Source organism: Cnephaeus nilssonii, assembly GCF_951640355.1.
Source record: "Cnephaeus nilssonii genome assembly, chromosome: 14".
Classification (NCBI taxonomy): domain Eukaryota; kingdom Metazoa; phylum Chordata; class Mammalia; order Chiroptera; family Vespertilionidae; genus Cnephaeus; species Cnephaeus nilssonii.
The window spans coordinates 18,317,192-18,332,779 of NC_137085.1; the positions used below are offsets into that span (position 1 = coordinate 18,317,192).

Genomic DNA, 15,588 nt, shown 5'->3' on the forward strand with positions numbered 1-15,588 from the left:
CATTATCCCTTTTATATTACACACATAGTGCATACGCTATGTATACATTTATATAGTGTATGTATGTAGATATGCATATACATAAATTATATATATATATATTTTTAAAATATATTTTATTGATTTTTTCACAGAGAGGAAGGGAGAGGGATAGAGAGTTAGAAACATTGATGAGAGAGAAACATCAATCAGCTGCCTCCTGCACACCTCCTATTGGGGATGTGCCCACAACCAAGGTACATGCCCTTGACCGGAATTGAACCTGGGACCCTTAAGTCCGCAGGCTGATGCTCTATCCACTGAGCAACCCGGTTAGGGCATAAATTATATTTTTATTAGTTTAAAATGTATCTCCTTTGAAAATGGCAGGGACCTATAAGAAAATGCTTTGATAGGCATTTGGAGTAGCACTGATTTTTTAGTTCACCCTCAGACAGAACTGGGTAGAAATCAGGAAACATGTTTAGGGATGAAGGGCAGAGGCAGTGACCCATCTTAACATGGCTTAACATGTTTTGGTTTTGTTGAAAGTAAATTTCAAGCATTTCCTGTTTTGTATGCTCACAGAGACCTCAGGGGTCATACACTATCACAGAAGAACATTGACTGCTATTGGAGTGCGTGAGTGTGTGTGTGTGTGTGTGTGTGTGTGTGTGTGTGTGTGTGTGTGTATAAGGATATACTATAACTCAGTGCATCTTTAGTTTGCTTGCTGTCTCTTGATAGAATTTGGAGCTAATGAGAGGGCCATGCTACTTCTATATTATTTTAGCATTATCACAACTTCATTTTCTCTAGTCACAGATAACTTTCAGAGGGCACACCACTCCCCCCGTGATTGTCTAATATATAATTTTGCCTACACATTAGAAGGCATCTGTGGATGTTTTAGGTACAAGAAAAAGCTGCCTTTGGTGGCAATTGACTATCCTATCTTCTTAGGGAGTCTTATATTCAGGAAAGCCTCCTGTAAAACGGGGCAGATTCTTTGAAACATGATGCCCACGCCTGCATTTGTGTGTAATGTAGCATCCTACATGGAAACAGGTAGTATAGGAAACACAAAGCAACTTCAAATAAATTATAATTAACATCTTCACACATTCAAGAGGATAGAGTATTGATCAAATTAGGACACGTTGCTATATAAAAACACCAATCAGAACAAAAACGTGTTTCTGAAAATAAAAAATCTGATTGCCTAATCCTCACTTACCCATCATCACTAATATACATCTTTCAATGTTAATTTTATATGCAGTCAGAAAAAAGGCACACATTTAGAATTAAAAGAAGCAATATTTTAAAAGTGCAAAATCTTTTACTAAAGTGTCTCTAGACTGCAGTACTATGTGTGACTTAAAATTGCCTATTTATATTTGTCTGTATTTTTCAAACTTTCTATTGGAAAATTAAAGGCATATCAATAAACAGGATTAGCTTTATACCATTATTTAGACTTCAGTCACTGAAAGGAAAGCAGCTGACAGACCAATCTGGGAAGAAAATTAGATTAATGAGAATTATCCTTATCATCCTCTCAAAAGTTACATGTTATATGTTAATAAGTAAACTGTATTATAAATTATCAGAACATAAATATATAAAAAGAACTCAATTTGAGTCTCTGCAAAAAATGCAAGTATGACACTTGAAAAAGTCTTGTGAATATTCACTCTTAATATTATGTGTGGACGGTGATTTTGCTGATAAATTATTAGGACTGTCCTTTATAGTTTAAAAAGTGGTCAGTTGTTATATGTTGGGGGGTAGGATATATTCTCTCTCCCCACTCTCTGTTAACTAGAGCCTGGATATGAGACTTAACCATGCTCAGTCTGATTCCCATGCATGGAGCTTGGAATTTTGAGGGATTAACATAAAGGTTTGTTGGGTCAGTTATTGATTGTTCCAAGCAGAGACTGCAGAATCCAGGGTCTGATAGGGTAGCTTCATCTTACTGAACTATTCCTATAGCAGCAACTTGACTAATGCCACAGCTGTCTTCATTCCTGACCCCAATCTGGTTCTCCAGAACTCAATAGATTCCAAAGATAATCTGACACTCCTCAGTATTAGTAACAATAGGCTAGTTTATGCTACAGTAACAAATGCATATTTATCAAGACTTTTGCCCAGGGGGTCCACCTCATGCTTCTTTGGATGCCTCAGGGATTCATTTAAAGGCCTTGCAATGTTTGTTTTCTAAACAGAATTTAATTACTTTTCTACTGATTATTTTTTCTCCTATTAGGCAGTTAGCTGTGACTTGCCAGCTCAATTAGCAGAAGATACATTGAATGTCCACTGTATGCAAGACACTGTTCTAGATGCCGGAGATACAGACATGAAAGAGATAGCTTCCCTGCCTTTAGGAAGAGAGAACATAAACATGTAAACCAATAAATAAGATAATTTGGGGTATAGATAAGGGATGTGAAGATGATCAAATGGGATAATGTAGTGGGGGAGAGGGTGCTACTTCAGTTACAGTAGTCAGGGATAGATTTTTGCAGTTAGCAAAGTAGATATGAAGATCCACAGAAAGAGTATTCCTGTGTCCATGGGTTATGCATATGTGTATACAAGGTCTAAAGGTCTGGGGTGGGTGGGGGGGGCAGGGGCGGGTTGGAGAGGGTCAATGGGGGAATAGGGGGACATATGTAATACTTTCAACAATAAAGAATTATTTTTTTTTTAAAAAAAAGAAAAGTTAAGAGCACTAATAAAAACCATTATTGGATATGCCTCAGGCAACTAGGTTTAAGTGAATTTCACTGTGTGAATAATAACTTCTTTCAGAGCTGGAATTTGGTGATTCAGTCTAAAATGATGTGATCTTAGGTCATCTAAGTTAAAATGAAATAAATGATTCTACCTTTCTGAAAAAAGAAAAAGAAATGAAAGAGTATTCCTAGGTGAAAGAACCATAAGTGCAAATGTCCTGAGACAGACATGAACTTACTTGGTGTATGTGGTTAGAACCTAGTGAATGGGGGTAAGTGGGAAGAGATAAGATTGAAGAGTCTGTCAGGGGCCAGCTGTGTAGGGCATTATGGACCATGGTAAGGATTTCAAATAGGAAGCCTTTGTAGGATTTTAAACATGGGAGTGATGTAATGTGAACTGACTTAGGTTTTTGAAAGATCATTCAGGCTGTACTGTGCAATCTGGACTTTAGGGAAGAAGTGTGGAGGAAGAGGAATTGGTTAGGAGCCTGTTGCAATAGGCAGATAAAAGGTATTGCTCACTTGGCTAGAGCTGTAGCCATGGAGAAGTGGTTTCTACCGGCTGTTTTCAAGCACAGATGTTCTTCTGTAAGAGGCAGTGCTAACATGCAAGCCACAGCAGCACGTGCTTTTCAGTGTATTGTTGCAGGATGAGACTCAGAGACTGCAGTAGGATACGGAGAAGGTATGTGTATGGTACTCATTGCTTAATGTGAAGGAGAGTACAAAATGCCGGAAGGCATTCTCCTATGTATAGAAAGGCCAGCATTGTGATCAGGACAGCATTAGGGTGCTGAAACTTGCACCCAGGAATATTAAAAGAGATACCGAGTGTTCTACTCTGCTTTGGAGATCTGTGTTAATGCCCTTCTCTAAAAGATAAATGTTGCCATCAGGAGTGAGTGGTGGAAACACTAGTGTATATCACACAGTGAATCAAGTCATGAAACTTTAAATGTATTAAACATTTACTATGACCATGAAAAAGTGGAAGTATTGGGCACTAAATTAACCCTTTGCACTCGCTTGCTTTTTTCTCGATTCCTTTATTCTAATGCTAACTGTGTCGAGTCACACTCGACATCCGAGTGCAAAAGGTTAAATGAAGTAAAATTGGTATTAGGAGATAAATGACTTATTGTGGAGTTGCATTACTTTTATATTCTCAATGTTCTAGAAAACAGATTTTATAATCAATCTAGGTTACTCTTTTAGAAAAAAACTTTAACCTCAAAAAATCATTCACATATATTTCCATTACAGTGACCATTTATAGGAATAAGCTTTTTAAAAATATATGATCTATTATCTAACATAGAGGCCCGATGCACGAAATTTGTGCATGGAGGGGGGGTGTCCCTCTGCCCAGTCTGCACCCTCTCCAATCCAGGACTGCTGGCTCCCAACTGCTCGCCTGCCTGCCTGCCAGCCTGATCACCCCATAACCACTCCCCTGCCAGCCTGGTCGCCCCTAACTGCCCTCTCCTGTTGGCCTGATTACCCCTAACTGCCCTCCCCTGCCAGCCTGGTCACCCCTAATTGCTCTCCCTGGCCAGCCTGGTTGCCCCTAACTGCCCTCCCCTGCTGGCCTGGTCGCCCCCAACTGTCCTCCCTTGCTGGCCTGATTGCCCCCAACTTCCCTCCCCTGCTGGCCATCTTGTGGTGGCCATCTTTGACCACATGGGGGCAGCCATCTTGTGTGTTGGAGTGATGGTCAATTTGCATATTACTCTTTTATTATATAGGATAGCCTCTTTCAAGATATATAATTTAGAAGGATTTCCTAGCTAGCCAAGTCTTACATGTGTAACTTAATAGCAGAAATCACAATATAACTAGAAAAATGAACTAAAGTTAGATTGGATTCTGGGATACCAAGATGCTTCCCTGAAGAAATACACAATTTAGTGACAAAATAAACATTTGTTTAGGTATTTGAACACTTATTTCCCCCTGTTTGTTTCTACCCCAAGACACTGAGATAGGGTAGCCTGTTTCTGGGAACCCCATTTGAAGAGCGAGGTCAAGGAGAGATTAACTTGGACACAGCACTGGTGCAGAATTGATTTACCTTGTTTTAGATCTGTGGGCTGTCTGACTTAAAAAAAACACACATGACAAACAAACAAAAAAAAAACCAATTTGCCAGCCATACTGGAAATGCTTTCTGCTTTTTTCATCAACAATCTTGGGTTCTCTTTCTAGAGGTTTTCTCTGTCAAAAACACTTTTTCTCTTCACCATTGGTTTTTATGTTCCTTATGTAAGTGAAGAACAACTCGTTAGGAAAAAGGCACTCTAGAAAAAGACTGCAATTGTGAGACCAGATGGTAAGCATTATTTAGCTGATGAGGGTGTGTAGATGTGAGAGAAGGTGTGGTAATATGATCTGGTTCTGCAGTCGTGACCTGTTGGTCCCAAACAGCCTCCTTCCTCCTTGCTTTTTGCATCTACATTCCAGCGCCTCTCCTTCCATCTTTGTGGGCATTGGGGCCCTCACAGAGCAATTGCACAGATGTGTAAGAAAAGAATGAAGCTTGCTCTAGGAAAGGCAACTTCTGATATTTATTCCAACCCACAGATATTTTTTGAATATCCTTCTCCCCATGTTACTATTGGCAAATCATGCAGAATGTAACTACTCTTGTTCAGCATACTAAGAGACAGTTTCCTGGGATTCTAGTTGCTATCACAATGTCTTTAAGGCATCTCCACTTGAAGTCTTGCAGGTACCTCAAACTAAAGATAGATGAAAATGAGGTCATCATTTCTGTTCTCCTCTCCTCACCTCACCTCACCTCACCTCAGAAAACACCAACCCTTTCTGCTGTGTTTCTTCCTTCAGGGAAAGGTAGCACCATTTTTCCCTCACCCAAATGGATAATCTAGGAGTCATCCTAGACTCTCAAATCTTTATCCATTTCATGCAGTCCATCTCCAAATTTTTTTTCTAATCCTTCAATTCCTCTCTTTCCTCATTGTCATTGCCCCAGTTTAAGCTCCTCTGGAATTTGGAAACATCTGATGTTTTTGCCTTTATTTTTATCCAGATCATTTTGTTCATCCGGTGTTGTATATTAAATGAGACTCTGACCAATGAGGCCAATGAAATATAAATCTCATAGGAGGATGGGTAGATGAAGATCATTATTTCTTATAAGCTCGACAGGCTATTATAGTGTGTGGCTAGGGGTGAGAATCAATGATGGACTAGAGAAATTTCAGATGTCTTAGCCAGGCCATATACAAGGTCTTCATGACCTTGGAGATCTTATCTGTTGACACTTCTGCTTTTGACTTTACAATAAGTAACCATAAACTACATGTGCTTCCTTGTACTTTCATGCTGTTACATACCATTTCTTGGTTTTATGGTCTGTGGGGGACCCTTCATCAGAAATGTTCTGGAAATACAGCACTATTTCTTTGGAGTACCGAATTATTTTATTTTCCATCTTGGTAGGTATTGAGTTGACTCATGAGAACCTCCGAAATGACTCAGGGCTTCTGTGCTTCTCTGTGTTTCCTCTCTTTTCCTTCTTGTTATCCTCCTCACATCCAATTGCAAGTCCTAGCAATCTCTTAAATTAGGATGGTGTTACATCAGAGCTTTTTTTAAATGCCAGGACTTCATGGTCCAGAACATGCTTCCATGTTCTTCCCTGGAGTAACTCTGCCCTGGTACTGTGCTCTAACAGCCTTTACACATGATACCACCCACCATGTAGGTCATGTAGTCAGATAGATGTGCAGGGTATAGAGAGCTTTTATGTGTTTTATCTCAACTTGATCCTCATCATACCCTGTGGAGTAGACAGGGACCTAGTACTTTTCCTCTTTATAGATGTGGAGATGGAGATTCATTTTATTTTTATCAACCTGACTTATAGGTATATACTTGAGTCTCTACAGGTTATATCTTGATAGGGTCCACAATGTACTATGACCAGATTGAATTATGATTAGCTACTTATTACTAAAGGGACTTGGGTGTAGCTTTTGTTTGTAGAATTTGTTGGTAAATTTGAACAAACTTAATTCTTCTTATTTATTTATTTATTTATTAAATATATTTTATTGATTTTTTACAGAAAGGAAGGGAGAGGGATAGAGAGTTAGAAACATTGATGAGAGAGAAACATCGATCAGCCGCCTCCTGCACACCCCCTACTGGGGATGTGCCTGCAACCAAGGTACATGCCCTTGACCGGAATCGAACCTGGGACCTTTCAGACCGCAGGCCGATGCTCTATCCACTGAGCCAAACCCGTTAGGGCTTTTATTTATTTATTTATTTATTTATTTATTTATTTATTTAATATTGAACAAACTTAATTCTTCATTTCCACTCACGATTGTTTAGAAGCCTAATCACCTTGTAAGTTTCCAGGCCCCATTTTCCACTTATGGACCTAACCATAGTCCATCATCATCTTTTGGTCAGTCTGGTTCGTGGCACCGCTCTGAAACAGAAGGGAAACTTGTATGATTGGTTTTAAATGTTGATTTTTGAGGCCTGGACTGTGAGTCCCTTAAATTACTCAATCAAGTCTTGAAGATCCAAATGCAGTGTTGGGACTATGTGGTTGGGCCTAATCATAGTACTGAAAACATTTCTTTTTAGTGAGAAGAAGGGAAGAAGACTTTGAGTTCCTCAATGAAGCGTCCACATATGTCAGGCCATGGTGTTTCCCACTTCCTATCTCCAATCTAGCAAGGCTCCTTGCATATTCTTTTTGTGTGTGTGTTTGTTTGTTGTTTTTTTTTTTTTTTTTTGGGGGGGGGGGGCTTGTCTAAAAGTTAGGTCCATCAGACTAGTTTATGGGACCAAAGCTTTATTTAAAAAATCTTGCTCTTCTTGAATTTAGGAATTAGAAGAAATCATAAACAACAAATGGCTGTATTTGACTTCTCTCAGTTTTGAACAAAGTCACACAGTTTGAGCAAGTCCATGAGAATAAGGAGTCCCCTTCTACTGCCTGGAAGGAGCAAAAGATCATTTTATTTAAAATAAATCTATTGAGATCCATGTTGCTGGTATCTAATCGAGCTCTGAATTTGAGTTCAATCAGAGCTTTGATGAAGGAAAGGGGAAAGAAAACTTGAAAGAATGCTGTTCCATTCATGAAGAGTTTGCATGTTTTCAGTTTCCAAGTAGATGGAATAATGGCACCATGCATTTCCATCCAGGCATTTTCCACCCCGAGAATAATGCCCTTCCTGGTTTCTCAATGAATAATGCATTATTTCTGAAACTCCAGAGGCATTCCTTTCATTTTCCTTTATGTTTAGCTTTCTAAGTGATTTTCAAGCAAGGAAATTCAAGGACTTGGAATAAATGCTTTATTAACATTTTTACTTGAAGTTCAAATAGCTTCTTGGCTATTATCTCCTGATGTTTGAAATATTTTTTCTCTCTCTAAGGAAAGCCTAAGGTATTGTATTTATTAGAAAGTGAAATACCTTGGACAGTCTTCAAAGTGAATGGCAGTTTAAAACCAATACACATTTGTGTTTTAAAACAAAGAGCTTTGTGGGGGTACTTTTCTCCTTTATTTTCATTTCTCTGTTGAAAAGAGTCAAAAAGGAAAGCTCACATCCAAAAAAAGTGGGCTGTTTGGAGATGAAATCTTGTTTGTTTACATTTTGTGAAGCTCATTCCTTGAGGCTAGTCCAAATCCACCACCCTGGTCCAAGTCTGTGTCCACCTAGGCCAGTGCCATTTAAATCTGAAGATTCAAAAGCTTATCTGGGATCATCTCTATTTGCTATCTACACATTGTATGGCCTGATGCATATGGGTGAGATGTAATGGGACATGACAGTGCCCACTGGTTCTATTGGCTCATGTTCTCCTAGCTGAGGATCCCAGATCATCCTGGAGTAACACAGTGATAGATTTTAATGCTGTTTCGCCACTTTCATTTTCCCTGGGAGCCAAGTGGGTGATTTCAGGAGCTAAATAAGCTGGAATTAAGAATATAACCTTTCCATTCTTCCTTTTATTGTAAAATCTTAATGATTCAGAGTAGTTGGGGAAGAAAGAAAACATCATTGATCTAAATTTGTAAGACGCCCAAAACCTAACATTTGGTTTAAAATATTTAATATTATTAATCTCAAGAAGTGGGAGTGCAACCATATTTTCTGGAGTGTGGACTCTGGATCCAGCCTCTAAAAGCAGAAACTCTGCTGTCTATTTTCTGTCTGCCACTTTCTAATACCATGGCCTTGAGCAAGTAACTTAACTTTTTGGGTCTCAGTTTTTTCATCTGCATGATGGGAGAATACCTGCTATCTCATATGGCTATTGTGCAGATTAAATAAGTTAATATTTATAAAGCATATGGAAAAGCACCATTTAAGTGGCTGTTGAATAAAAATAAAATCAAACAGCCCTAGCCTGTTTGGCTCAATGGATAGAGCATCAGCCTGTGGACCAAAGGGTCCCATGTTCGATTCCCGTCAAGGGCAGGTACCTCCGTTGGAGGCTTCTCCCCAGCCCGTACTCTAGTCGGGGCTTATGTAGGAGGCAACCAATCAATGTGTTTCTCTCACATTGATATTTCTCTCTGTGTTTCCCTCTCTCTTCCACTCTCCCTAAAAATCAATGGAAAAATATCAATGGTGAGCACCCATTTACTCTTTACAACAAACGACAAACCTAATGAGGAAAATATAACCATTTATTTTTTTCAGATGAGAAAACTGAGGTATAAAAAGTAATTTTCCTAAGTTTACCCAGTTTATAAAACAACAAAACAAGGGTTTGAGCCCAATCAACCTGAATTCAGAAACTGTGCCTTAACTAAATATTAAAGGACATTTGTCATAGTGCTTATCTTATGCTATTAAAATCCATACCTCTATAAGCATCAAAGTGTGTATCTGAATGAAGTTTTTCGTGTCTTATTTGCTTAGCAACTCTATGTTTTGCTCAAAGTAATCATCATCAATGTCTCATAAATACTCAATGTTAGTAAGGTCTGACTTAATGAGGTTTTATTAAATTGATTATTTTATCATCATTAATTTTTTTTCTGATTATTTCACAATATGAACATTTTATTTCAAGTGGTGATCTGGTGGTTTTGAATCCCAGTATTGTTATATTGAGTGGGAATTATTTCACCTTATGGTTGCTGGCTTCATAATTATATTTGTCCTCCCTTTTTTAAATCCTCCCTACCCCTCTCTCTGTCCTTACAGGTGCCTTTATTATCTGCTGGACCCCTGGACTGGTCTTGTTACTTCTCGATGTGTGCTGTCCACAGTGTGATGTTCTGGCCTATGAGAAATTCTTCCTTCTGCTTGCTGAGTTCAACTCTGCCATGAACCCCATCATCTACTCCTACCGCGACAAGGAGATGAGCGCCACCTTCAGACAGATCCTCTGCTGCCAGCGCAGTGAGAACACCAGTGGCCCCACGGAAGGCTCCGACCGCTCAGCTTCCTCCCTCAACCACACCATCTTGGCTGGAGTTCACAGCAATGACCACTCCGTGGTTTAGAAAGGAAACGAAGAGGAGAAGCCAGCATCATCTATTGAGGGATGAAGAGCCTCCCCTACCCAAATGCCTGGGCAAGGTGTGGGGTGTGAGAGAGAGAAAGGAAAAACAAACTCATGTACTTAAACACTAACCAACGGCAGTATTTGTTCCTAGACCCAACAAGACTTGATATATGTTGAAAATTAGCTTATGTGACAACCCTCATCTGGATCCCCATTCCCTTTGAAAGTAGACAGTGGAGCTCTTATAATGGAATTCGTAGATAGACTCTGGAGTGTCCCTTTAGAGAGATGACACTAACTAGACTTCAAAAGATTTTGTGTGGTTTGGTGCAAGTCAGAATAAACGCTGACTAATGGAATCCACAACTTCATTTACATGCAGGCTTCCCTTTTTTATTTTTAAAGGATACATTTCATTTAATAAACATGTTTATGCCTATCAGTATGCTTGTGATGGATAAGACTAGAGACTTTTTAAACTACCGTAACTTCATTTTTTTCCACATGTAGGAAAACTATAAATTAGACTTATTTTTTTTAGAAAGCATGCATGTAATATATGTATGCAGTATGTCTTACTTAAAAAGATAAAAGGATATTAATTTTAAATCTTCTAGGAAATAGGAGAATCTAGATGTCAAAGCCAGTATTTGTTTAGGTTATGAAACACACAATGCTCTAATCACATTACCTTTTTATTAAAGTGTTGTAACACATATTAAAAAAATGGGTTGCAAGTTTGTTACCGAAATAATATGTACTCTAAAAATGTTCTAGAAGATGAAGCTCAGTAATATTGTTCCCACATATTTATAATACCCAAGTACATTCTAATTATTAGTACATCAGAATGATTTTTAAATAGCCTGTGTTTTTCTGTATTATGAAATAATACATAGTCATTATAGGAAACTTGAAAAATGCAGAAATGTATAAAACAAAAAATAATTACTGATAATAAATATCACAATCCAGAAGTAACCACCGTTAACAGCTTTTCCCCCTGTGTATGCCTATATGTATATTATATACCTTTTTATATAATTGGGATCATACTGTAAACAATTTTATAATCAGTTTTTTTTCCACTATAGAATTGCCACATTTTCCTATGGCATTAAAAATTTTACAAAGACATAATTTTTATGGCTATATAATATTCCATTTAATGGATGCAACTCAGTTTATTTAACCATTTCCATATTGTTGACTACTTAGGTTATTTTTAATTTTCATTATTATAAATGATGTTGCAAAAAATGGTGTACATAAGACTTTTTCCATATAATTGATTATTTACTTAGGATATGTTCCCATGAAGGATTTTTTTTAAAAAATGTGAATTGTCTTTTTTATGTTCGTACCTTTTATAAAAAGGGATTTCCTGCTTTGCACCTCATGGGTGACAATTGTGAGGAAAGCCAGTTAAATTACCTTTTTACAAAGGAAGTTCCAGTGGTTAGTTTAGAGTGACTTTTTTTATATAGTAAGATGGACTAAGAAACAGTCAACTGTCACAAATCACCAGGATACCCTAATTCATATGTCTAGCAATTCCAAATTTTATTTGAGGGACCAATTATTCAGCTCTTAGCAGCCACAACTGTAATGTAGCATTCAAGAAAACGCAAAGAAGTCAAACGTGCCAAGCGAATGAAGGATCTTCATATTAAATATCTTGGGACCCTTCTGTAGCAAATTGGTTGAGTGTCAGCATGTGACTGGATACTGTGTATTCTCTAAGAATCACCCCAGATGGACTGCTGCCATGTTAGGGGATACCCGTTTAATCGCACCAGTTTGTGGTAATAAGTAACCGGTAAAGTCACAGTCATGAAGCAGGTATGGGGAAGTCGGGAGTATGTTTAAGAGACAGATGTCCAGAAGAAGACGGTTGTCTAGGGAGGAGGAAGTCAGTGCATGGTCACCATGTAAGCAGAGGGCTGACGTGTAAAGTGCCCAAAGTGAAAAGAATACGGGGAACCAGTTAGCAGAAAGGTGTTTGCACATACTTTATACAATACACAGAGCGTTTTATATTGGAAGTGAAATAAATGAACTTGGACTTTCACTCATGCGCATGTATTCTGAAGGAGCTATGAACTATTTGAAATTGAGAACGTACTAATTGGACCTTAATAAATCATTCTCAATCAGTGTTTGCTGATGTGTGGTTCTGGTCAGTGCCATTTCTCTTGTTCAAGTCTGCGGTTTGCATTGCACGGTGCCTTTCTGCTTGTGACCTCCTTTATTTCCCGGCCACTGGGCTCCCGAATTCTGAGGTGAAGCCACCACCATATGCTTCCCCAGCTCAGAACTGCTTTTTTCAACCTGAGGAATAAGTCTTTCCCGTGTCCACGAGATGGTGGTTTATGTTGCATTAAAGGAGGGATAACATCTTAGGACAATGTAACTGTACTCTGATTTTTAAAAAATATATATTTTATTGATTTTTTTTACAGAGAGGAAGGGAAAGGGATAGAGAGTTAGAAACATTGATGAAAGAGAAACATCGGTCAGCTGCCTCCTGCACACCCCCCACTGGGGATGTGCCCGCAACCAAGGTACATGCCCTTGACCCGAATCGAACCTGCGACCCTTCAGTCTGCAGGCCGACGCTCTATCCACTGAGCCAAACCAGTCAGGGCTGTACTCTGATTTTATCAGACCTTTATGATGGCTTATGGAAAACTCTCACTAGGAGTTTATAAAGTCTTTATGCTTATAGATTTAGTAACTAACAAGATAAAAATGATAGGTATCTTCCAGGTACTTTTTAATCATATTCTTTTCCAACATATTGCTAAGAGGTTGGAAAAAGAGAAAATGATTATTCCAATGAATGTCTCAGGGAGTACTTGGAAGCGAATTCTGTACCTTTAAATTCAGGTGGATGTACGATTTTCAGAAATCAAACACCTTAGACCTCTTCTTCCCAAATTAGCCACCGCTCACCTAGAGGAATCCCTTCTTATCCACAGTTTCGCTCTCCATGGTTTCAGTTCCCCGTGATCAACCACGGTCTGAAAACATTAAATGGAAAAACCCAGAGATCACTCAGAAGTTTCACAATCGCAGGCCGTTCTGAGTCGGGTGATGAAATCTCGCGTGACCCGCTTCCTCTCGCGAGGGACGCGAATCCTCCCTGGGCTGGGCGCGGAGGTGCGCTCTGCTCGCTGGTGACGCCCTCGGTGGCCCTCCTGCTTGTCACAGGGACGGTCGCAGTTTTGTGGTAATGGTGTTGGCGCCCCCCTTATTTTCCTTTTGAATGGCCGCCAAGCACAAGCATAGCGATGCTGTGGGTATGCCGAAGAGAGGCCGTAATGGGCTTCAAGTGACAAGGTGAAAGCGTCCGACTTCACAAGGTAAGAAGAACGTGGTACGCTGAGGTTACGGAGATTACGGTAAGAACGATAAACGATGTTTTGAGAGGGAGAGACCACATTCACGTAACTTTTATTACAGTGTATTGTTATAACTGTTTTTTTTTTATTAGTTGTAAATCTCTTCCTGTGCCTAATTTATAAAGTAAACTTTATCATAGGCAGGTCATGTAAAAGAAAACATGGTGCACGTAGGGTTCGGTGATTTCTGTGGTTTTTCAGGCATTCCCTGGGGGACTGGGAGCGCATTCCCAAGGATGAGAGAGGATTACTGTATTACCTTTTTTTGTATGGTAAGACCATAATTTCTGGATTCATTTAACATTACATGATTAGTGAGGCATCGGTTTCGCCCTTCTCTCTCCTATTTATTTATTTATTTATTTATTTATTTACTATCGTTTAAAATATTACATATGTCTCCCTTTTCCCCAATTGACCCCTCCCCGGCCACTCCCACCCCCCAGGACAAGCCCCCACCGCCCCAGTGTTCGTGTCCATTGGTTATGCTATTATGCATATACATTTAAACATTTTAAAAATATATCTTTATTGATTTCAGAGAGGAAGGGAGAGGGATAGAAACATCAATGATGAGAGAAAATCAGTTAATCAGCTGCCTTCTGCCCGATTGGGGATGGAGCCCACAACCTGGGCATATGGCCTGACCGGGAATTGAACCGTGACCTAGTTCCTAGGTTGATGCTCAAACACTGACTGAGCCATCCAGCCAGGCTATCCACGTAAAATTTTAACTTTGGTAGAGAATACCAGAATACATTCCAAAAATATTATACCAGCTTATAGTATCATAATGTATGACAGTGGTCGGCAAACTCATTAGTCAACAGAGCCAAATATCAACAGTACAACGATTGAAATTTCTTTTGAGAGCCAAAAACCGACTTTTGCGCATGGGCCACGAAGTTTCAATCGCACTGTACGTGTTCGCCCGCACAAGGTATTTTGTGGAAGAGCCATACTCAAGGGGCCAAAGAGCCGCATGTGGCTCACGAGCCGCAATTTGCCAACCACTGATGTATGACAACATTTTTATCTATATGTTCACCATAACTGGATGCTATCACTCTTTGAGGTTCCTTTAGTTAAAAGAGAGTTTAGATGCAAAATCCCAAAATACTTGGGAGATAAAGCACTTCTAAGTAACATATGGGTAAAAGAAGAAATCTCAAGAGAAATTTAAAAATACTGTTAACTAAATAAAGATGAATATATAACTTACCAAGATTTTTGGGATGCAGTGAAAGTAGTGATTAGAGGAAAATTTATAGCAGTAGATTTGTATATTAAAAAGAAGATCTAAAATCAATCATCTAAACTTTTACCTTATGAAACTAGAAAAAGAAAAGCAATTAAAACCGAAGTAAGCAAAAATCAATAAAATTGACAAACAATATCAATAGAGAAGATCAATGAAAACTAAAGCTGGTTATTTGAAAAGATCAATAAAATTGATGAGCCTCTAACCAGACTAAAAAAAAGGACACAAATTACTAATATCAAAAATTAAAAAAAGGGATATCACTGTAGATCTTAGGGACATTAAAGGATAATGGAGGCATACTATAAACAACGCTATGCTCACAGATTTGATAACCTAAGTGCAATGGACCGGTTACTTGAAAGACAATTTGCCAAAACTCACACAAGAAGAAACAGACAATTTGAATTGGTGTATAACTATTAAAATTTTAAAAAATCCTCAACAGAGGATATTTTTCCATTGATTTTTAGAGAGAGTGGAAGAGAGAGGGAAAGACAGAAATATCGATGTGAGAGAAACCCATCGATCGGTTGCCTCCTACACAAGGCCCAGGACCCTCCGGTCCGCCCTTGACCAGAATCAAACCCAAGACCCTTCAGTCTATAGGCTGATGCTCTGTCCACTGAGCCAAATGGCTAGAGCTATTAAAGAAATTGAATCAATGATCAATAACTTTACA

General features: G+C 38.8%; 1 protein-coding gene across 4 annotated transcripts in view; it reads left to right on the forward strand.

Moving 5' to 3' along the window:
• Positions 1 to 12,394, forward strand: part of LPAR1 (lysophosphatidic acid receptor 1) — a 118,652-nt gene extending 106,258 nt beyond the window's left edge. For all 4 annotated transcript variants that reach the window (XM_079790978.1, XM_079790979.1, XM_079790980.1 and 1 more), the window contains exon 4: positions 9,938 to 12,394. In XM_079790978.1, coding sequence (XP_079647104.1) covers positions 9,938 to 10,239 — 302 coding nt within the window. In that variant the 3' untranslated portion in view covers positions 10,240 to 12,394. The remainder of the gene's footprint in view (positions 1 to 9,937) is intronic.
• The last annotated feature ends 3,194 nt before the right edge of the window (positions 12,395 to 15,588 follow it).